Source organism: Prionailurus viverrinus, chromosome D2, assembly GCF_022837055.1.
Source record: "Prionailurus viverrinus isolate Anna chromosome D2, UM_Priviv_1.0, whole genome shotgun sequence".
Taxonomy (NCBI): Eukaryota; Metazoa; Chordata; class Mammalia; order Carnivora; family Felidae; genus Prionailurus; species Prionailurus viverrinus.
The window spans coordinates 57,778,700-57,799,779 of record NC_062571.1 but is presented as its reverse complement, the minus strand read 5'-3'; the positions used below and the strand labels follow the sequence as shown (position 1 = coordinate 57,799,779).

At 55.8% G+C, this 21,080-nt stretch overlaps 1 protein-coding gene across 3 annotated transcripts; it reads left to right on the top strand.

The window, feature by feature from the left end:
* The first annotated feature begins 396 nt into the window (after positions 1-396).
* Positions 397-20,780, top strand: LOXL4 (lysyl oxidase like 4). 3 transcript variants are annotated; one of them, XM_047826012.1, is made up of 15 exons: positions 397-523; positions 5,016-5,330; positions 5,873-6,051; positions 6,929-7,134; positions 8,512-8,550; positions 8,695-8,914; positions 9,768-9,951; positions 10,121-10,275; positions 10,988-11,155; positions 12,211-12,373; positions 14,607-14,850; positions 15,937-16,052; positions 16,741-16,877; positions 17,245-17,356; positions 19,719-20,780. In XM_047826012.1, exons 2-15 carry the CDS (start codon positions 5,051-5,053, stop codon positions 19,787-19,789), a joined length of 2,274 nt encoding a protein of 757 aa, XP_047681968.1. In that variant the 5' UTR covers positions 397-523; positions 5,016-5,050; the 3' UTR covers positions 19,790-20,780. The 3 variants fall into 3 exon arrangements, with proteins under 3 accessions (XP_047681968.1, XP_047681967.1, XP_047681969.1); XM_047826011.1 differs by having other exon boundaries at positions 9,765-9,951; XM_047826013.1 differs by lacking the exon at positions 5,016-5,330 and having other exon boundaries at positions 9,765-9,951.
* The last annotated feature ends 300 nt before the right edge of the window (positions 20,781-21,080 follow it).

The following is a 21,080-nucleotide window of genomic DNA, read 5'->3' as shown; positions in this document are numbered from 1 at the left end:
ATGTCACTCGGCTTTGCAGAGGAGGAAACTGCGCCTGGGACAGGGGCTCCCGAGGCCACAGGCACCCCCAGGCAAACGCAGCGCGCTGGTGCCGCGCCGCCGGTCTCTCGCGGGGACTCTGATTCTCCCACAGTCTCTCCTGCTGCAGCGCGCCAGCTTCCTCCAGGGAAAACAGTTGAGCCCTCCCGGCCCCCCCCTCCCGCCCCGCTGCCCCCTGCAATTTCATGACCCCAGGACTTCCCGGGCCAGAGGCGTGTGAACGCCCGCTGCGCGCTGGCCCGCGGCCCGGCGGGGGGCGGGGGGCGCAGGGCCAAGGGGCCGACAGGGCCGGGCTCCCGCGTCGACAGGACCGCCCGGGGGCGGGGCCTGTGGGGCCTCCTCCGCGGGCGGCCGGGTGGGGGGCGCCCGCGGGCAGCAGCCGGATAAAAAGGCCCCAGGGCGCCCAGGGAGGCCCGTAAGCGCTGCTCGGCCGCGGAGTCCGGCCCCAGCCCCAACCCCAGCCCGACCGTCCGTGCTCCAGCTGGTGAGCCCCCCCCCCGCGCGTCCCCCCATCCTGCGCCTGGCCCCTGGCCCCGGGTCTGTCTCTTGACGTCCTGTCTGTCCCACTTCTTTCTCTCTGTGGGGCTTCAAGCTTCTGAGGGTTCCTGAAGGCTGGGGTCTGGGAGGGATAGGGGTCCCATGGACAGTTGGCCTAGTCCCCTAGTAGCTCACCAACCTGCTTCCAGTGGAAGTGACCAAATTAGGGAGCTTGGCCCAAGGCCCGCCCGGGGTGGTGCGCCCTGGCCTGGGGTGCTTGCGTGTCTTGTTTGTGAACACGCTGAGTGTAACCATTTCTCTGCCCTCTCACCCAGGAAGGAGGCAGGGGAAGGGGCAAGGTGGGTTCCCATGTCATTCCTGTGACTTGGGGGACAAAGAGGCAGGGTGGAGCGAGTCTCTTCAACTAAATAAACCAGAGCTGGCTATGCTAGGGGGTGGGGAGGCAGAGGATGAGGGTGGGCAGAGGGCTTTGACTGCCACACGGCCTGGGCCTGGATGGTAGAGCTCAGAGCCATTTGCTGGCACTGCTTCAGGTCACCGTAATCAGTGATCCCAGGGAGGGACCCCATCCCCAAAAGCCAGAGAGAAGGGCTTCAAGTGACCCTGAGGCTGGTGGTGCCCATGAGGGCAGCACCCACCCCATGCTCTCTCCAGAACACCCTTGAGCATTTCCAGCCCATCCTAGAGGGGCCAGGTCAGGCCAGGTGCCAGAGTCCCCTGGTGGCACCTGGAGCAGGTGCCTTTCCGCTTCAAGCTTCAAGCTGGCAAGGTCCTGGATCTGTCACTTGGTTGCACTCAGTGCTGGCACCAACCCCAGTGCCCTCACACCACGGCTGGGCCATCAATCAGCCAGCACCAGGGTGGAATTTCATTCATCTCCCTGCCTCCCTTTCTCCTTCCCCTCCTCCTCCGGCATCCATCTCTCTTGTGGCTGAGAGCCTGGCTTCTAGAGCCTGGCTTCCTGGGTTTGAATCCCAGCTGAGCAAGTTATTTAGCTTCTCTGGGCCTCAGCTTCGCATCTATAGAGACAAGTATTCCATGGATAGTTTTAAATGTACTCTAATAATTAATTATTATTATTAACCGCCCGCCACCACTACCACCACCTTCCTACCCTGTGCCCTTCTCCTTCGCTTGCGAAAAGAACTGCCACTTTTGAGGCTGTTTCCTTCTCTGAGGGAGGCTTCCCAGCCTGGTCGTGTTCCCTATGCTGGGCACTGGAGGAAGAGTTCCGGGGAGACACTGTGGAGGCTAGCTGTGGAGATAGGGAGCAAACACCTAGAGTGCTAGGAAGGTGAGGGCCCGGGAGGGCTCCATGGAGGGGCAGCATTTGAGCTGGGTGTTGGAACTGAACAATCAGGGACAGAGGGAAGGGTATTCCAAATAGAAGGGGCAGTGAGAGCAGAGGCTTGGGATGTGGAAGCAGAGAATGGAAGCATATGTTTGGAGAATGGTGAGAAGGCAAGTTTGGGGTGAGCAGAAACTACAGGGGGCCCTGCAGTGGCGGGAAGGCTGGGAGGAGGGACTCTCAGTTCCTGCTTGGGCCCCATCTATCCCCCTGGGAGCTCTCCTGGCAGCAAGCCTCACCCCACCCCCATCCCTGGGTCCTGCAGCAGAAGCCTGTCCCCACCTCCAGGCAGGCCCCTTGGTGAGGAGGGAGCCTACCGGCCCTGGACTATGCTCAGCCTCCAGTAAGCTCTCCATGGTGCTGTGGGACATCAGCCACAAGCCACACAGCAGACCTGCCTGGCCCACCCATTGGCCCATCACTAGCAGGACCCCTGGTGCTACACCCTCATTTTATAGGTGTTGCATCTGAATCCCAGAGAGAGGGAAGCCCCTAACTCAAGTCACATAGCCATTTGGTGGCAGAGTGAGGGCTCCCAGGGGATGGGGGCAAGGGCAGGGGGCAGGGTCATCTCTCAGGTCCACCCCAGTGGGTCCTATCAGCTGGAGGGCCCTGAACCCAGTCCTTCTCACCCTCTCACCATCTGTGGAAGGTCCCTACCCACAGTGACTTGGTTTTGGCTCAGTCCCTAGCTGTCCACCTCCTCCTTAGGGGTGCTCAGAGGAGGCAATGGCACACCCCAAGCAGCAGAGAGCAGGCTGCTCATGGTGACAGTGGGTCGGGAGCCCCACAGGCCCCAGAGTGAGGAGTCACATGAAGAAAACAGTGTTTAAGTCTGGAAAGGAAGTGCAGGAGGGAGAGACTTAGTGGTGAAGATGGAGAGGAGATAATACCCCGCCCCAGGGAGGGGAACAAGGAGAACCTGGGCTCCGAGGGAAAAGGGGCACATCTGGAGAATGTCACAAAGAAGGGTACTGGGAACTTGCTGATGACTTAGGGTGTAGCCTCCATTCCTTTATCCAAGAGGGGCTGCGACCATGCCAGACCAATGGTTCTATAGTGGCTGTTACAGTTACCGTTGATAATAGTTACCTGTCAATGGAGAGCTTCTCTTCTGAGGGTTTAACATGTATTCATCATTCATTTAATCTGTACAAGAATCCCACGAGGTAGGTGCTATTTACGATCCCCATTTTACAGAAGCAAAACTGTGGCACTGAGAAATTAAATCACTTGCCCGAGACGACCCAGAAACTAATTGTTGGAAGTGGAATGTGAACCCAGGTGGTCTGACTCCTGGTCTGTACGTGTACACGCTGTGCAGTGTCATCCATGCGGCCGTGATATTTCCTGGTGTCACCTACATACATAGCTGGCACTTATCTGGGCACTGGGGGCACCGTCCCCACGGAGCATCCTTCCTGAGCCCATCTAGTACACTCCTAGGAGCCCCCTCCACCCAGCTCTGGGCTCACCAAAGCAGGAGGATCAGTGGCTGAAGGGGGAGGGGTTGTGGGCAGGAAAGAGCGAGGACTGACTCCCAGCCAGACTACCAGTCTGTGGGGACAGGAGTGGTGCAGGCCCTGTGAGGCCCTCCCTGCTGAGACTGACCGGCTATGCAGTCTCCTAGTGGCAGCGGTGGCCGTGGAAGAGGGGGTCTCCCCAGAACGAGCTCTCTCAAGACTCAAGCACTGAACAGGGAGTCAAGGACCCAACGTTCTCCACCCTGTTCCAGGCCAGCCTCAACCCCTCACCAGCTGCAGAGCCTGGCGGTGGAGGAGCCTCAGCACTGGTGGCTGTGGACACTCTGGCAGCCCTAACCAGCTCTATGCTTTCCCCTTTGCTCCTCCCCTACCCTGTTCCCGGGACCCAGGCTGCTAATGTATGAGGGGGAGAAGGTGCTAATGTATAAGGGGGAGCCCTTAACCTCAGCCCCCTCTAGGGACCCAAAGAGCACCTGATGTGACTACAGGAACCCTGTCTCTGGTGTGTGCTCACTGCCTCAAACCCTCCCGTGGCCCTTCACTTCCTACAGAATGAAGAGCAACCCTCTCGTGGTGCCCAAGGCCCTTGCTTATCTGGCCCCAGCCTGTGCCTCCACTCTTGCCCCCTCCAGGCCTCCAATACTACAGTACCGGGGAAAGAGAGGACGCTTTCTGCTCTTGCCCTCTTTCCTCTTTTACCCCCTCTTCTGTCTACCTGCAATACCCCTTTCCCCACAGAGGGAGAACTCTTATTCAGCCAACAAGGCCCTGATTAAGTATCCCCTCTCTGAGAGCCTTCCCTGCTTCCCCTTCTCTGAGCTTCATGAGAGCAGGGGGTAAGTGTTTGATGTCTTCTCTTCTGTGTCCTGGCATCTGGCCTAATAATTGGCCTGAGGCAAGTATTCCAAAAATGTTTGTTGAATCAGTGAATCACGTGTCTAGATGGACCCAGAGCTTGAGGATATCATAGACTATCTTAGCTGGAGGAAGTATTAGACAATTTTTGGCTTAGTTTTCTCACTTCAGAAATAAGGAATTAGGACCTGGAGAATTTGAGACACCTGCTCAAGCCATACAGCAAATGAGTGGTAGAGGCCTGGATCCCCCTCACATGACTATTTCCCCTCTAGCATTCCATGTGCCTTCCATGGTGAGGGTGGCCAGGGTGCAAGAGTCGTGCCCCTGGGGTAGCTATTCTGGACCTGAGAGCACCCTGGGGACTCCCCTATGACTCAAAGGGTAGGCCACCCCTTCTACCAACATATAGGACTGTATCGAGAACAGCTAGTGTGCTGTGTGGTAGGTTTGTGCTAAGCACTTTACCTACAGTGTTTAACACTCTCAACACTGAGACAAGGATTATTATCCCCACTTTACAGATGAGGAAATTGAGACTCAGTAAGGTTAAACTTCCTCAAGGTCACATGGACAGTGAACATTGGGTTTAGACCAAGTTGCCTAATTTCAGAGCCCAGACTCCACCGATGCCACAACACACACACGTACATATGCGCACACACACTTGGAGGGGCCCTGCCGTCTTTTGTCCCTGACAGCCAGCAGAAGAGGCCTAGGTCAGGGGTAGAGGTGGTGATCACTGTCAGGGGTAGAGGTGGTGATCACTGTCACGTTTACTCATTCCTCAGGTGCCTTGGCCCCAGCTGCCCTTGAAGTCACCACGATGTGGTCCCTACCAGCTGCCCTCTCCCTGCTCATGCTGCTCCTGCTCCTGCTCCAGGCCCCTCCTTGCAGGCTACAGTCACTGGGCACCACGAAGCTACGGCTGGTGGGCCCAGGGAGCAGGCCAGAGGAGGGCCGCCTGGAGGTGCTGTACCAGGGCCAGTGGGGCACTGTGTGTGACGATGACTTCGCTCTCCAGGAGGCCACGGTGGCCTGCCGCCAACTGGGCTTTGAAACAGCCTTGACCTGGGCCCACAGTGCCAAGTATGGCCAAGGGGAGGGTGAGTGCCTGGTGCTGCCCAGCAGGAAGACAAGGAGATGATAGTGGGTTTCTCTCAAAGGCTGAGCATCCTGAGGCTTCAACAGACTCCTGCCCATCCTTTAATACCCAGCTCAAATGACCTCGCCCATGAGGTATTTCCTGAGTGCCCTGGCTGCACGAGACCCTTGCTCCGACCCTCCCACTCTCACCTACAGTGAGGTCACCACCACCACCACCCTACTCCATTCTTACAGAGTGATTGGCACACAGTAGGTGCTCAGCAAATGTTGTTGAGTGAACAAATGGATGGATGAATGGGTGGACAGATCTAATCACTAAACCTACCTGGCATTTTCCAAAAACAGATTCTACAGGACCTGCTGCCAAAAGGAGGCAGCAAGTAGGGTTGTAGATACCAAGATCCCAGGAGAACCAACTCCCCTCCCCCACTTCTACTCAGGCTCTGGAAGAAGACAGTTGATAACTGTGGGGTCCTATGAAGGAGGCACAACCCGTGATTTGCTTCTCTGTCCCTAAGCATCACCCATCTCCTGCCCACAGGACCCATCTGGCTGGACAATGTGCGCTGTATGGGCACAGAGAGCTCCCTGGACCAGTGCATGTCCAATGGCTGGGGTGTCAGTGACTGCAGTCACTCGGAGGACATTGGGGTGGTGTGTCACCCCCAGCGCCAGCGTGGCTATCTTTCTGAGAGGGTCTCCAATGCCCTTGGACCCCAGGTGAGGAGGCTGTTCAGGCCCTGGCTGGAGCCAAGTGTTGGGTCACGGGACGGGTGATGAACCTGGAGGAAGAGGGAAGGGAAAAGCAGCAGAGTGGGCTGACAAGCGTCCCTGGAGCCCCACGTCATGTTGGCGGCCCAGAACAGGTGCATAGACAGAGGGCCTAGCTTACAGCAGGGCAGGCTGGGGGTTCAGGCTGGGCCTGTTGGGGATCGCTGAAGCTACTCCCCACAAGGGAGGCAGCAGGGGTGAGGGGCTGCCTCACACACAAGGCCCGGCCACAATTGCTGCCTCTTCCCGGCACAAACAACCTCGAGCTAAAAACAGCTCAAGCCAAACAACAGGAGCAGGCAGGGCAGGTCCTGGCTCCTACCCTCCAACTGCCAGGCAGCCCCAGTCTAAGGACAGCTGGCCCTGGCCCACAAATGCAGCAGGCCAGGGTGGGGTGGTCCCCATGGTCTGAGTCACCCCAGGGCCAGGGCGGGGGTCCCATGGGCCAAAGATCCTGCTGGGAGTCTCAAACAGCTGGTCCATGCCCATCCTCAGCTCTCCCCAGGGTAACACAGAGAAGGCCCCTCTGTGCCCAGCGGAAGCCTCCCAAACTCCAAGGGGCCTGATCCCAGGGGGAGCACAGACCTGCCTGTTTCTCTCTGGAGTTGAGGAGAGGACCGTAGATAAACCAAGGTTCTCTTGTGCTCACTATGTGGCTTCGACAGATGACCTCATCTCTGGGCCTCTATTTCCTGGTCTGTCCATTGAGAGCCTGGATGGAGTGATCTCTAAGTGCTCTGAGGCCCGGCTCTCCCATGTGAAGACCTTGTAGCAGGCTCAGTGGGCGCAGAAATCCTGGGGCCCGCAGTGACTCTGTACCCTGCAGGGCCGGCGGCTGGAGGAGGTGCGGCTCAAGCCCATTCTCGCCAGCACCAAGCGGCACAGCCTGGTGACCGAGGGAGCAGTGGAGGTGAGGTACGAGGGACACTGGCGGCAGGTGTGTGACCAGGGCTGGACCAGGAACAACAGCAAGGTGGTGTGTGGGATGCTGGGCTTCCCCAGCGAGGCACCTGTCAACAGTCACTACTACAGGTAGGAGGACAGTTGGACGGAGAGCTGCGGGGGTCAGGGGGCTGTGGGGCGGTGGCCGAGTGCGTGCACCCACGTGTGAGCATATGTGTGTGCGTCTGTGTGTGAGAGAGACACGTATGAGTACGTGTGCGTGGCTGTGACATGTGGGACCTTGCAGAGTTCAGGGAGTTGGGCAGGGTGGCGTCTGTGGCAGGACATGGCCGTGGGTGTGGGGCTGGGAGGGAAACAGTCCCAGCTGGACTTCCGGGCCTCTCAGAATAATGAGAGGGAGTGTGAGGATGAACTTGGAGACCCTGGGAAGAACCTCGAAACAGAAAAACACTCTACTTGCTAATCGTATGAAAAGAATTGACCGTAGTACAGAAAGCTTCCCAGATGAAAACAACTGAACGCAAACCTGTGTCCCTGCTTAAAAACTGGGCTTGACTGAAGATACTTACGGTGGTGCCCACAAGTATACACAGCCTGAGCTCTGGTCTCCGCTCTGCCAACTCCACGCTGTGGGCCCTCTGTAGGGCCCCCGGGGCCTCGATGAGCCAGTCCGCAGGGAATTTCCTCCACTCTGATCTGAGCCAGGCTTTGACTGCTTTGCGTGTGAGCAGGACATGGGGTGGGGCAGCATTTGGGAGAGGAAACATAAAAATACTCTGTCAAAAACGTGACAGAACTGTCACAAGATTGCATCAGCCTCTAAATGGTACCAGCTCTGTGCTAGTGAAAACTAGATGTTTCTCGTCAAGGGCAAAAGCCCCCACCCTGCATCCGAGTGGTCGCCCCCTTGCACACCTCCAGTTGGTTTGGTGGCTCTGTCCTGTGTCTCTGTCTTACCTGGGCCCGCTCCCAAAGACCAGGCGCGCGTGGCTCCGTCCCTGGGGATGACTGGGATGAGGGCCCCTGACTCCCTACTGCCTGGTAATTGCACCTCTGGGCCTGGCTGACTGGCCCAGCACCCATGAGGAGGAGGGCAGCCCTGATTATAGCCTCTGAGTGGGCAGCCCCCACCACCAAGGTCTCCAGCTTGCACCCGCCCCCCAGGACCTCTCCCCTTTTCTCAGGGCGCTCCCTCAAGGCTCCCCTTCATCTGCATGTGGGGAGAGGGCGAGCCGGGGGCTGCCCACTCAGGGGCGGTCCAGTGCCGAAGAAACCCCCGTTGGGGACTAGTCGAGGTACCTTGCTGGGCCCCGCTTTTCTCCCTGGGAAATGGAGATCATCGGTGTCTGCGCAGAGACCCCGTGCCAGGGCTGAAGCTCAGCATTGACATAATGCGGCCAAGTTTACAGACAGAGTTCCAGTGCAAACTCAAGAGCAGTTCTGAGGAGCCAGGGCCCAGGGGGTCTCCTGCACCCACTCCATCCCCACCTGTTTTCTCCCACCTAGGAAAGTCTGGAATTTGAAGATGAAGGACCCCAACTCTAGGTGAGGAGCAGCATCCTTAGGGGAGGGTGTAGAGGGGTGTGGCATGAAGGGGAGGGCGTGTCCCTTTCCTCCGCAGTGCCTTGGCCTCCCTGACTCCTGAGCTCCCTCAACCCCTCCCCACCCTTAGTCTCCCTTGTCTTCCAGGCTGAAGAGCCTGACACAGAAGAATTCCTTCTGGATCCACCAGGTCAACTGCCTGGGGACAGAGCCCCACATGGCCAACTGCCAGGTGCAGGTGGCTCCAGCACGGGGCAAGCTGCAGCCAGCCTGCCCAGGTGGCATGCACTCTGTGGTCAGCTGTGTGGCAGGGCCCCGCTTCCGCCCTGCGAAGGCAAAGCCTGGGCGCAAGGAATCCTGGGCAGAGGTGGGTTGGGCTGGGTCTGAGCAGGAACCAGTGGGGAGAGGCTCTCCAGGACAGGCCGGAGAGGAGGGGAGGGGAGGGGAGGGGAGGGGAGGGGAGGGGAAGCCTGCTCCCACCGAGGAGGCATTGGTGCAGACTGGGAGGACACAGCATGGTAGAAACTGGGATTTATTTAAAAGGAACCATTTATATCCCGACCATAAATGGAAAGCTGACATCACTTGTCATGAATAGAAGGCAACCATAAAAACAGTAATTACATCGTAGCTAACACCCATTTGAGGCCCGAAGGTATTGAACCTGAGCCTGGCCCTTTGTTATAAAAAGCAACGCCTAAGTGCCGGTGAGGTGTTACAGACATGGCGGCCCCACAGTGGGATGGCCTCCTCCATGAAACAGGAGGGACCGGAGGAGTAACTTCCCCACTGTGAGTCAGCTTAATTAAGGCCATGCCCCTGCGCAGCTCTCAAATCATCTCATACACCCCTTTGGGAAGCATCGATCTAGTTCAGCCCCAAAGAACAGGGAAGAAGCCAGGGCTGGACAAAAGGAAGGAACACCCCCCCACCCCCCAACCCCCGAGATCAGGAAAGCTTGAGAAGCCCAAGAACCCCAACTCCTAAGGTTCCCTTGTTACTACTACTGCCAGTGTGGTGGCTCTTTGTCATGAAGAAAGAGCACTTGAGAAAAATGGCTTATTGGAGGTAATATCTCTGAGCTGTCAGAGGTGGGACTAGAATTCCCTGTCATGGGCTCGCCCAGCTTGAAGGGGCCCAGCCCAGGCCCCCTGCCATGGCTCAGCCCCTGCCTGCTGCCCCCTCCTCAGCCTGCCCTGAAGCTAGTTTTCTCGCAGCAGGAGCCGAAGGTGCGCCTCCGCTCTGGGGCCCAGGTGGGTGAAGGCCGGGTGGAGGTGCTCAGGAACCACCAGTGGGGTACCGTCTGTGACCACGGATGGAACCTCATCTCCGCCAGCATTGTGTGTCGTCAGCTTGGCTTTGGCTCTGCTCGGGAGGCCCTCTTTGGGGCGCAGCTGGGCCAAGGTAGGTGAGGAGGCCTGGGGTGGGGCGGGAGGATTTGGATGTGCCGTGGCTCCATCCCTTGGTGTCCAGGGCCCAGGACAGGAAGGTCTCCCTGTCTATGGAGGGGAAACCAAGGTGTGGGGTTACAGAGATGGGGCCTTTCACAGCACCTCTCCCTCCCCCCCCGTAGGACTGGGGCCCATCCACCTGAGTGAGGTGCGCTGCAGGGGGTATGAGCGGACCCTCAGTGACTGCCCCTCCCTGGAAGGGTCCCAGAATGGTTGTCAACATGAGAATGATGCCGCCGTCAGGTGCAACATCCCTAACATGGGCTTCCAGAATCAGGTGAGCTCAGACTTGGGCATGACCTCAGGCTGGGGGGCTGGGAAGCCCTGAGAGAGAGCCCCAGGATACATCAAACCAGTGGGCACTTTCTCAGAGCCAGTCTGTAAAGCCCTCTCCTCGAAGTCCCCTGGCCTGGCCCACATCCCCTCAGAGATGTCCAATGGTGGCGGGCACCCTTGAGGCAGATACACTGTCCCACCACAGCCTCTCAGGCCCCCGGTGAGGCTGCGAACGAAGGTGGCTAGGACAGAGGGCTGCAGGACTATCAGTGCTGGGAGAGGCACTGGCAAGGCTGCGTGGGAAGGTCAGAGTTCAAGGGCCCTGCAGACGTGGATGGTGGACAAGTCACTCGCTCGTGTCTCTGATCATGGCTTTCTTCTGTAAATTGGGGTTAATTATCTCACAGGGTTATTGTGAATGGGACAATAGATATGAAAGCCCTTTGCCATTGGCAAAGCCATCATTAATGGTAGAACTTCAGGTAAGAGGAGCACAAAAACCAGAGCAGGTGAGGTACCTGGAGTCAGGTGTCCCTTGTGGGCAGGGACATCAGACACTAGCAAAACGTCCCCAAGGAACAGAGGAGATGAACCCAGAGGAGTGTCGTGCCCAGGGCTGCACAGCGAGCTAGGCCGGGCAGATCCAGGCTGGCTGTCCTGAGCCCTCTCCTCCCGAGGCCACTGTACTCCTCACACACCTGTGACCCTTGCAGGTGCGCCTGGCCGGTGGGCGCAGCCCTGAGGAGGGTGTGGTGGAGGTGCAGGTAGAGGTGAACGGAGTCCAGCGCTGGGGGGCCGTGTGCAGCGATCACTGGGGGCTCAGCGAAGCCATGGTGGCCTGCCGACAGCTCGGCCTGGGTTTTGCCAGCCACGCGATCAAGGTAGGTTCCTGTTGTGCTTCCCAACGTCCTGTGCTACAAGTGCTAACCCTTCCTGCATTCATTCAGTGATGAATTTTTGAGTGAAACTGGGGGGCCGGTAGAATGCTGGGCGCCAGGGACAGTGTGGAGAACAAGATGTAGCCCCTGCTTCATGGGACAGTCAGTAAAGTGAGGAAGGCAGTTGCCAGAAAACATTCACACAGCAGACACATACTGTTGTATGTTGTCTGTAGGAAAGATGACTGGAAGTTACCGGGAGAAGGTGGGGTGGGGATAAACAGCCCACGCAGAGACCCTGTGGCCCATGGAGGCTTGCCCCCATTGGGGAAATCAGGGACCAGGGCCGGAGTGGGGCTACCAAGGGCCAGTGGTGTGATATGTGAGGGAGGAGGCAGGCAAACCGTGAAGTCTGCAGTGCACGTTTCTCGAAAATCTCTTCTGTGCTGTGTGGCACACTGTTGGGGTGGAGATCAGCATGGATACAGGAAACCTAACATGGCAGTAGCCCAGCCGAGAAGTCACGCTGGTGTGGCCCAGGCTAGTGGTCGTCCTGGGGGAAATTCAGAGAGATTCGAGAGGCACCAAGGAAAGAAAATCACGAGGCCGGGGCACGGCTGCGATGCTACCTCGTCCTCCATTGGGCCTGCCTGGCCGGTGGGGCTGCCGGGTATTCCTCACTTAGAGAACTGGGGCCAACCCTACCCACAGCCGACCGCCCAGGGCGACATGAGGCACAGTTGGAGAAACGGGGCAGGCCACCTGAGTGGGACAGGGGACAGGGCCCCCCTCTCCAATAGCTGAGGGCAGCCGTGTGGAACAGGGTGGGGGCAAGGCCAGTGGCGGAAGAATCTTCCTGCCTCAGTGCAACGGAAGAAACTTCTGCTCTCGGAGGGGCGCACAGTAGCAGGGAGCGTCCCATCCCTGAAGACTTCTGAGCCGAGGCCGGACACAGCTGGGCAGGGGTGGTCCGACAGGGCTCTAGAGCACGAGCATCAGAGGAGAGGCTTCCAAAGCACCCCTCGGCCTGAACCAGGGGCTGCTGGCTGTTTTCTCAGGACACCTGGTACTGGCAGGGGACGCCGGGGGCCGGAGAGGTGGTGATGAGCGGCGTGCGCTGCTCAGGCACAGAGCTTGCCCTGCAGCAGTGCTCGCGGCACGGGCCGGTGCACTGCTCCCACGGCGCAGGGCGCTTTTCGGCCGGAGTTTCCTGCACAGACAGTGAGTAACGTCCACGGCGCCGGTGGGACAATTTGGTGAGCCCGCACCTCCCATTCTCTGGGAGGGCCCGAGAGCTGGTCCCAGTCCCAACCCTGGAAGGGTGGGGGGTAGGAGGGCTGGACTTGGAGCACCGGCTCTGCCATTACCGGCTGTGTGTGGCCAAGTCCCCTGTCACGTGAGGATCCAGCCCTGCCCTGCCCAGCTCGTGGAGTTATTGTGAGGATTAAAACAGAGAATATGAGAAAACCCCAGGATACCCAACAGTGATTTTCAATTTTCCTGTCGTGACCGTTAAAAAAAAAATGAAACAGGATAGAAAACGGGAGAATGTGTCACACTTAGTAAGGGCAGTCATCCTGGGATTATGTACGTGTGCGCTGGGCCACGGCGTAAAATGTATTTCGTAGTGCAGCTTGTAGTAAGAAGAGTCTGAAAGCTGTTGTACGGGGAATGCAACTGTGAGGAGCGTGCACGGCCTAAGGCTCTGCTGTGTGTCCTCCCCCGGAGCTGTGGGGTTGGCCCAACAGGCCCAAGCCTGTTCTGAGGCATCGGTCCGCCCCCCACACCCAGATTCTCGGGGCGGCAGCGTCTGTTTGACATCTGCCAACCAGGCCGATGCCAAGATAACTGTGGCCAGTCCAAAGGATCAAGCTGGCACCAACACGTGCAACTACTTGACTTTCTTCCCGGCCAAACTTGCATGCCAAGACAGCCTTGACCTTTGTCAGTGAGCCCTGGGGCTTCCTCTCTGTCCAGTGCACCCTCGCCTGCAATCATGTGGCACCAGAGTGGGCCATCCCGGCACTAAGGCTCACAGCACGTTGGGGGCCTGCTCCCCAGTGTCTCCCCATCCTGGGAACCCTGCACCCCCTCCCTGGTCTACTGCCTGGTGAATGCTTTGGACACTTCACAACAGCTGAGCACAGACAGGCGACCTGCTGCCTGTGGGACCATCCCTCTCTCTCCTCCGTGGTTTTTCTCACTCCTTTTTTCCCTTTACCCTCTCTCCTTCTCGGTCTCTCTGAAAGCTCTCTTTCTTTCCCTCAGGAGCACAAGCCCCCTGGCTTTCTCCAAAACACACCACAGGAATTTCAGGAGCATTTAGTGACAGTACAGGCATCATCTGGCAACCCAGCCAGTTCCTGCTGTCACCCTCCGTCCCCAACCCCCCCCCCCCAATGAAATAAACCAGCAGCCCCGTCTCACCAGCCTCAGCACCTAGGCTCCGCCAGGGGATGCCTCTACCAAAAATCTAAACTGTAACCCAGCTTTTCCAAGAGCAAGCATTGAGAATGGGCAACTTTTCTCTCTTGATGTTACATGGTAAAAGCTGCAGCTCTCCACATTTCTGTACAGGGAACATGTGTTTTCCAAGGGTGGGGTTGGGGTGGGTAAGAGCCCCTGTGACAGGAAGGGAACAGGAGAGGCACTGAGCAGCCTTTCCAGCAACGGGGACTTTTATGCACAGAGAAGGACCAGAAATGTCCATGATGCCTCCGAGGAGAGAGCACGGGATGGCCTGGTATGAATACCCAGGATAGCAATCCTGTTAGAACAGGAGCTCTGGAGGAGGCACAGGCCTAGAACTTCAGCGGAATGGACCAGAATGGCAGAGCTCAGGAGCAGGCCCAGAGATGAACCTTTCTGACCCTCCCTGCCAGTTCCTTGAAGGAACTGAGACCCAGAGGGAGTGACTGAGCTGAGGACGCCAAGCTGGAGGCAGCGGGGATGAGGAGGGACTGTGAGCCAGGCTACACAAAGGCCCCCGGGAGCTGAGAAGCACCTGACAAAAGAAAGACTAGCTTACATCCACTGCGTGCTTACCCGACAATGACCTAAGCACATTCCAGGTACTGGCACGATTGGCGTTATTATTATCCCTCTCTCATGGATGAGGAAGATGAGAGACAAAAGGTGAAGCAAGTCACAGAGCTACTTAATGGTGCAGTCAGAAATTAAGCAGGATTTGAACCCAGGCAGCCTGGCTCCAAAGCCATCATGCTTAACAGTGGCACTGTACCTGCTTCCCAGGCCAAGGCAATAGATCGTTCCTCTATTGCTAGAACTCCCCAGTCTTAACTCCTAAACCTCCCTACTCTTCTGGGTAGAGCTCCATTTTTCTGGTAGCTCCTCTAAGAGCTTGGTTTGGGAGACATGCCTGTCTCCCTATGCCCAAGAGCAAATTGGCCGCCTTCCTACCTTTTGCACGGCGTTGTGCCTCCTGTGGCCCCAGGTGCTCCGGACCTTGTGATGAATGCCCAGCTGGTGCAGGAGACGGCTTACTTGGAGGACCGCCCACTCAGCCAGCTGTACTGTGCCCACGAAGAGAACTGCCTGTCCCAGTCTGCCGACCTCATGGACTGGCCCTACGGGCACCGGCGCCTCTTGCGCTTCTCCTCACAGATCTACAACCTGGGCCGGGCTGACTTCCGTCCCAAGACAGGCCGCCACAGCTGGATTTGGCACCAGTGCCACAGGTTAGCGCCTGCTCCTGCCTTGGCTCTGGAGGGACAAAAAGCAGAGTCCAGGAACCAAACCAGTCTGGTCTTTCCCTGACCCCACTCACTTTCCCGGAGGGGTGTGCGCTCTGGGTTAAGAGCCTTCCTTCCTAGACACCTTACTGGCTTTGCCTCCAGGAGCCACTAGGGAGCCCCAGGAGCATCGACCGGCCCTGCCAGCCGGTCACTCCCTTGCCTGTCCTGGATGTACCCCAGTTGATGGCGCTCAAAGGGTGCGTTTCCCCAGGAACGGCCAGGGGAGCAGTCATTGCCGGCTGAGCTGGTCTCTGTTGGAATATTGGATAATTTCTCTACATTGGACTTTGGGCCTTGTCTTTGAAAACCACATTAAGGTGGGGACTCCTAGAAACCTGGAGACCCAAAATAGACATCCCATCCAGGATGCTAGCTCTGCAGAAAAAGTTTGCTGGTTTCTGCCACAGCAGAGCAAGGCCCCCAAAGAAAAGTGTGAACACTGTACTAAAAGGAGACAATGGGCATTCTTTCCTGTCAGGAGTCTCCAGCCCACACAGGACAGACGATGCCTGTAACAAAGGCAGAATGGAAAAATGGTATTTTCTTGTTCAGGACACAGCAGGGTGGGGAAAGCTGAGTGGAAGGGGCAGCGACTTTGGGACTTGGCCTTGCTGAGATAATGAGCACCTTTCCCTGCAGCATGAACACAGTTGTCATTAGAACTGGATTGGAAACAATGGTAGCAATTTGGTCCCAGGCTCACAGGGAGGAGAGTGAGCCCCCTTCCTCAGCGGCTGGGCTCCTAGGCTGGTCCCTCGAAGTGTCCCTTCCTGCCGCCTTCGATCAGGCCTGGTAGCCAGGCACCAGCCTCCCGGAGGCTACCAGGGCAGCACTTACCCTCCTCACCTGGGTTAACGCCCTAGAGGGTGGGGGCAGCTGTGCCTTGCTGCCTGGTGGGGATGACGGGAAAGTAGACCCTGGGTCCCACTAATCTTGGGTTGGAAAGGGAGAAGGGCACTGGCCTGCCAGCTCCTCCAGAGAGGACCCTCTCCTCTTGTTCTCAAGCTCACAGCTCTTTCCCTTCCGCAGGCACTACCACAGCATTGAGGTCTTCACCCACTATGACCTACTCACTCTCAATGGCTCCAAGGTGGCTGAGGGGCACAAGGCCAGCTTCTGCCTGGAGGACACAAATTGCCCCACAGGTATATGGTTTCCTGTCAGCATCTCCTCCTTGTGTTCTACTCCTCAGCCCCTTCAGGGTGAGGCTCCCTTCTGCCCTCAGATGAAGCCACCTCAGACACCTGGAGACTCTGGCCTGGCAACAGTCAGCACTCCAGGCAATTCAGAAAGATCGGTTTCTTACCTTCTGACATCTTAGGTGGAAGGTCCACTGCCTCTGCATTCCCAACGCACTTCGTACCGCTTCTAAATACTTAACACTATTTTGGATAGTAGTTGCAGGGCTATTTCACTTGGGCTAAGTTCTTTGAGGGCACAGATCGTCAGATTCCTACTTGCATACCCACAGTTCCCAGCCCTTAAGGACAGCATGGCAAACACTGGCTCTTCAAAGGGTTGGACGATGTATCCTTAGCATGTAGGGCTGGAACCTTCCAACCGTATTTCCTAGGCCAACAGCCAACAGGAATTTCCACTAGAGCATCCAAGGAAATAATCTGCCATAGATGGAGGTTTGCTAGAGCTAGGTTCATGGTTAGTAGGAAATCTGGCTCTGATAGTCATGCAAGTTATGTAACGGAATCGCAGGTCCCTAATCTGATTGCACTTGAATGGTACGAATGGCGTGAGGATTAAACAGTAACTTGAGCAGAATGCTTGGTCCTGAGCACCTATCACTGCCTCACTAACCGTCAGCGCCATTCCTCACAGGACTACAGAAGCGCTATGCGTGTGCCAACTTTGGGGAGCAGGGAGTGACTGTCGGCTGCTGGGACACCTACCGGCATGACATTGATTGCCAGTGGGTGGATATCACAGATGTGGGCCCTGGGAATTATATCTTCCAGGTAAGGGGGTTTGGGGATTCCCCACAGGAACTCCATTTCCTGCACATATTCCAGAAGTTTCCTGAGGTCAAATGAAGGAAGAGGGTCTCACAAATAGGGCCTCCGACAGGCCTGGCACTTGAAGGAGCTCTGCTATGGGGAAAGAACACTGAATGAGGATCCAGAGGATCCTAGGTTTGAGTCTTGATTTAATGGACAATGTCAAATAGGAACAAGAGTGCCGGCCTTCTGGGTGACTGTAAGGACGAATGAAGTGAAGAACAGAAATACCCTTTGTGAGATGACAGGAAATATAAACGATTATTCCAGCCACTGCCAACTTCAGAAGCCACATCACCTGCTTTCAACTGTCCCCCTCTCACTCCAGGTGGTTGTGAACCCCAAATACGAGGTGGCAGAGTCTGATTTCTCTAACAACATGATGCGGTGCCGCTGCAAGTATGACGGGCACCGGGTCTGGCTGCACAACTGCCACACAGGTAAGTGCGAGCCTGTGTGGGGCCGGTATCTGTGGGCTCAGGGAGCCAGGGGAGGCTGCGTGCATGTCTGTGTGTGACTGGACTGGCGTGCAGGTCAGGGATGGAACAGAGAGGAGTTTCCTTTGACGTCTTCCCAGGTAAATTTCTAGATCCAGCTGGTCCCACCGGCAGCCTCACCCAGTAACTACTTCTGTGTCCCTCTTTGTCCTTAAGGTGGCGTGGATTATAAACTCCATCCCCCATCTATCCGGGGGTCTTTTCTCTTACTTCAAGTCAAGATTTCTCTTTGCCAGGCCCGTTATTGTTCACTCCCCCGTTCACATGGTCTTTCTTAGCTGTCCCCACCTTAAGCTGAATGCCTCACGGCAAAAGTGGAAGTCCACCAGCTGGGTTGCTGTCCCCAGCTGTGAGCACAGCATAGGCCACAGGGAACAGGGCTCAGCACACTTGCAGGTTTGGTAGAATTGGACAGAGGAAGATGCAATGATTCAGTGGGGGACAGAGTGAGGAGGTGGTTGCTCCCCTGGTCTGTAAAGGAAAGTAGCAATCCATCTTCAAGTTATGAAATGCCTATATTTGCTATGGGGTGTTTGCATTCACACCTTTGCACATATGGGGTAAGGTGGGGCAAGACTGGTTTATTCAGTCAGCAAACATTTAAGACACACTTCTGTGTTGAACACTATGCCAGGCACTAGGAAAATAAATAGAAGTAAAACGTGGAGCTCAGTGGTGAACAGGGTAAGCAGGCATGCAAATGGATAACCCTAATACGGAGTACTCCAAATCAATATGAACCAATGCTGAGCAAGCATGGAGAGAAAGCACCGACCTGGGGGTGAACAAGTTTTCCCAGAGAAAGTGACATTTGAGCTGGGTTTCAAAAGGAGGGGCAGAAGTCAGGGAAGAAAGGAAGAACTGGAGAAAGAGCATAGGATTTGGCCTCGTTGGATTTGGGGACAAGGCTTCATTGGGATCTAAATCCAAGTCCAGGGGCGCCTGGGTGGCTCAGTCGGTTGAGCGCCCGACTTTGGCTCAGGTCATGATCTCGCGGTTTGTGAGTTTGAGCCCCGCGTCGGGCTCTGTGCTGACAGCTCAGAGCCTGGAGCCTGCTTCAAATTCTGTGCCCCCCCCCCTCCACCCCACCCCTGCTTGTGCTCTGTCTCTGTCTTTCAAAACTGAATAAACATTAAAAAAATTAAGTCTAAGTCCACCACTTTCTGTAGAGCTGTAAGACTGAAGGAAAATCTCAACCACAAAAACGTTTTCTTTGTTTTAAAATGGAGCTATATACTTCAAACCCGCTAAAGCTCTTTGCGGGCAGGGTTATGATGGTTCTTGCTAAGAGAACGACTATCCTGTGGGCTTCTGGGAACCACTGACAAATTTCAGTCAAGGGGAGCAAAAAGATCAGATTTATGTTTTCAAAAGGTGAGTCTAGCAACAGATGGAAGACAGTAAGAGGAAATAGTCCAAGTATTTGAAATTGTGTGACCGGGTCGATTTTGCTGCCATTAAAGGAGACAGGGACGTGAGAGACATCGGAACTGGAACCTCAGACTGCACAGTGGAGAGCAGGCTGCTGGGGGGCCAGGCGGTGAGGGAGGAAAGAAAAATAGTGCTGTTCTGGCCACTGTGAGGGTCCCTGCAGAAAGCTAGGGCAAACCAGGTAAGAGTACAAAGGTATTTCATGAAAGGACTATTTATATAGTGTGTGAATAGGACGAAAGAATTAGATGTGAATAGGGCTAAGGAAATGAGAGGATAGCAACAGTGGAAAACTGTTAACACCTTTTGGCTTGAAGGGGCACCGGAAGGAGCCAGGAGAAAGCTCGAGCTTGGGGTCAGGGGGAGCTGATGAGGCCATCACCACAGAACAGAGAAGAAATACCCCAGCCTCTCCCACCTGCCATCTGCTGATCTCCTGCTCTTGCTCCCCACTGACCTAAATCAGAGACCAGAGGCTCAGGGGGCCAGGGTGAGGCAGTTTCCCGGGGCCAATTCTGTAGAGCACAAAAAAATACAAAAAGGGTAGAGAAGGAATCTGGGGATGGAGGACGGGCAAAAAAGAATAACCAGCACAACCCTTTCCACTCAGTAGCCTATTCTTTCTTATGTCCATGAAACTACACGTCAGGGTCACTTTCTACAAAATGGATTGGTGTTTGTGCCCATGAGTGACCTAATGTAAAGGGTGAGCAGGGCAGAGAGAGAGAGAGAGAGAGAGAGAGAGAGAGAGAGTGTGTGTGTGTGTGTGTGTGTGTGTGTGTGTGTGTGTGTGTGAGTGAGTGAGTGAAGCTGTTAGGGAGGGGATGAGAGCACGGTAGGGTTGGCTACTTACCTGTTCTTCTTTGGTCCACAGGAGATTCTTACCGAGCTAATGCAGAGCTCTCCCTGGAGCAGGAGCAGCGTCTCAGGAACAACCTCATTTGAGGCCATCGCTGCACACTTCCGGCTGCTGCCCACACACCAGATACCTCAGCTTATTGGAGCCATGCCCTTCACAGAGCCCTAACTCAGAAGGAAAGGGGCCAGTGCCAAGTGGCACCAAGAACTGCTCAGGAAGCCCTTTGATGGCAAGATCATCAAACGAAATGGTACTGCTCCCTCAGGATGACTCTGGGCCTGTCCCGTAAAGGCCTTTGGTCTACGGTCTGTGGCCTCTAGGCTTTGTTCAGATGAGCTGCTCTTCCACAAGGAGACCCCATCTTTCCCGGATCTTGCCCCAGTGTTCTTGGCTCAGGAGCAATCAGTTCCTTAGAGATGGGCTGTGACCCAACCCCCCATTTAAACGGTGCTTTGCAAAAGTCTTGGAGTAGAGGACGAAGGACAGAAATACACAGGAGGCAGGATTAGCTCTGCTAGAAGCTCAAAGCAACACAACTTGTGTCAAAGTCACAACTGGCAGCAAAGTTGATGAATTGAGTCCCTTGTTTGATCTGCGCTCATTTAGAACTCACCTGTCATTCTAAGAGTCTGCTCTAGTACCTTTAGCTTTATCCTACTGCACATATGGGTGTTTCTAATATCCTGGAAGCTTAGGCCTCAGGCATCCCCTTAACTCCTGATGGGCCAACACCACCAATTACTGAGTGCTTGAAAAGGGGCAGGACTTGCAGAAGTGGCCAGATAGGGTCTTCCTACAGAGCAGCAAGAGAAGTCCAAGCAGAAAGGCTGCTGTGATAACATGGACCCCAGCCCCTGCCAGGGCCTCTGCCAAGGAGAAAATATGCCATACACCTGGCAGGCAATCCAATCTCCCTCAAGATCACTGTGCATCTCAGGACTTGCCTCAATTTCAGGTCTCAACCAAGTTTCTGGAGTGAACTTTGCATGGAATAAGTTAGATACACGTTAAGAGATGATCCTTACAGGTCTGATGCCCTAGTGCCAATAAAGGTTGCTCAGTATGGACAGCTACAAAGACAAGACTGGCTATATAGCTCTTTGGGGTCCCCAGCCCATGAAATCTAACCTTTGCCACTCTTGCTGAGCTGGTGACTAGTACATGTGGGGCACACATACTACTCACAACAGTCCCACCACACTTCTCTGAAATCAGCTTTTGATGTTAGCAGACTATAGTCTGCTTCCCAATTCTCTCCCCAGGCTCAGGGCTGAAACGTGGGCTGGAAAGGTTAAGGGACAAAAGGGAGGAGGCAAGAAGGAAAAGCCCAAGGACCGTAAACTTTTACAACTGAGGCTGCAAAGCTGAAATGAACAG

Excerpts from the sequence above, each read along its gene's own strand:
- LOXL4 (XM_047826011.1), top strand. The coding sequence starts at position 5,051 with ATGTGGTCCCTACCAGCTGCCCTCTCCCTGCTCATGCTGCTCCTGCTC. Across the intron at positions 5,331-5,872 it reads CAAGTATGGCCAAGGGGAGG|GACCCATCTGGCTGGACAAT; the intron begins GTGAGTGCCTGG and ends TCCTGCCCACAG. Across the intron at positions 17,357-19,718 it reads GCTGCACAACTGCCACACAG|GAGATTCTTACCGAGCTAAT; the intron begins GTAAGTGCGAGC and ends TTTGGTCCACAG.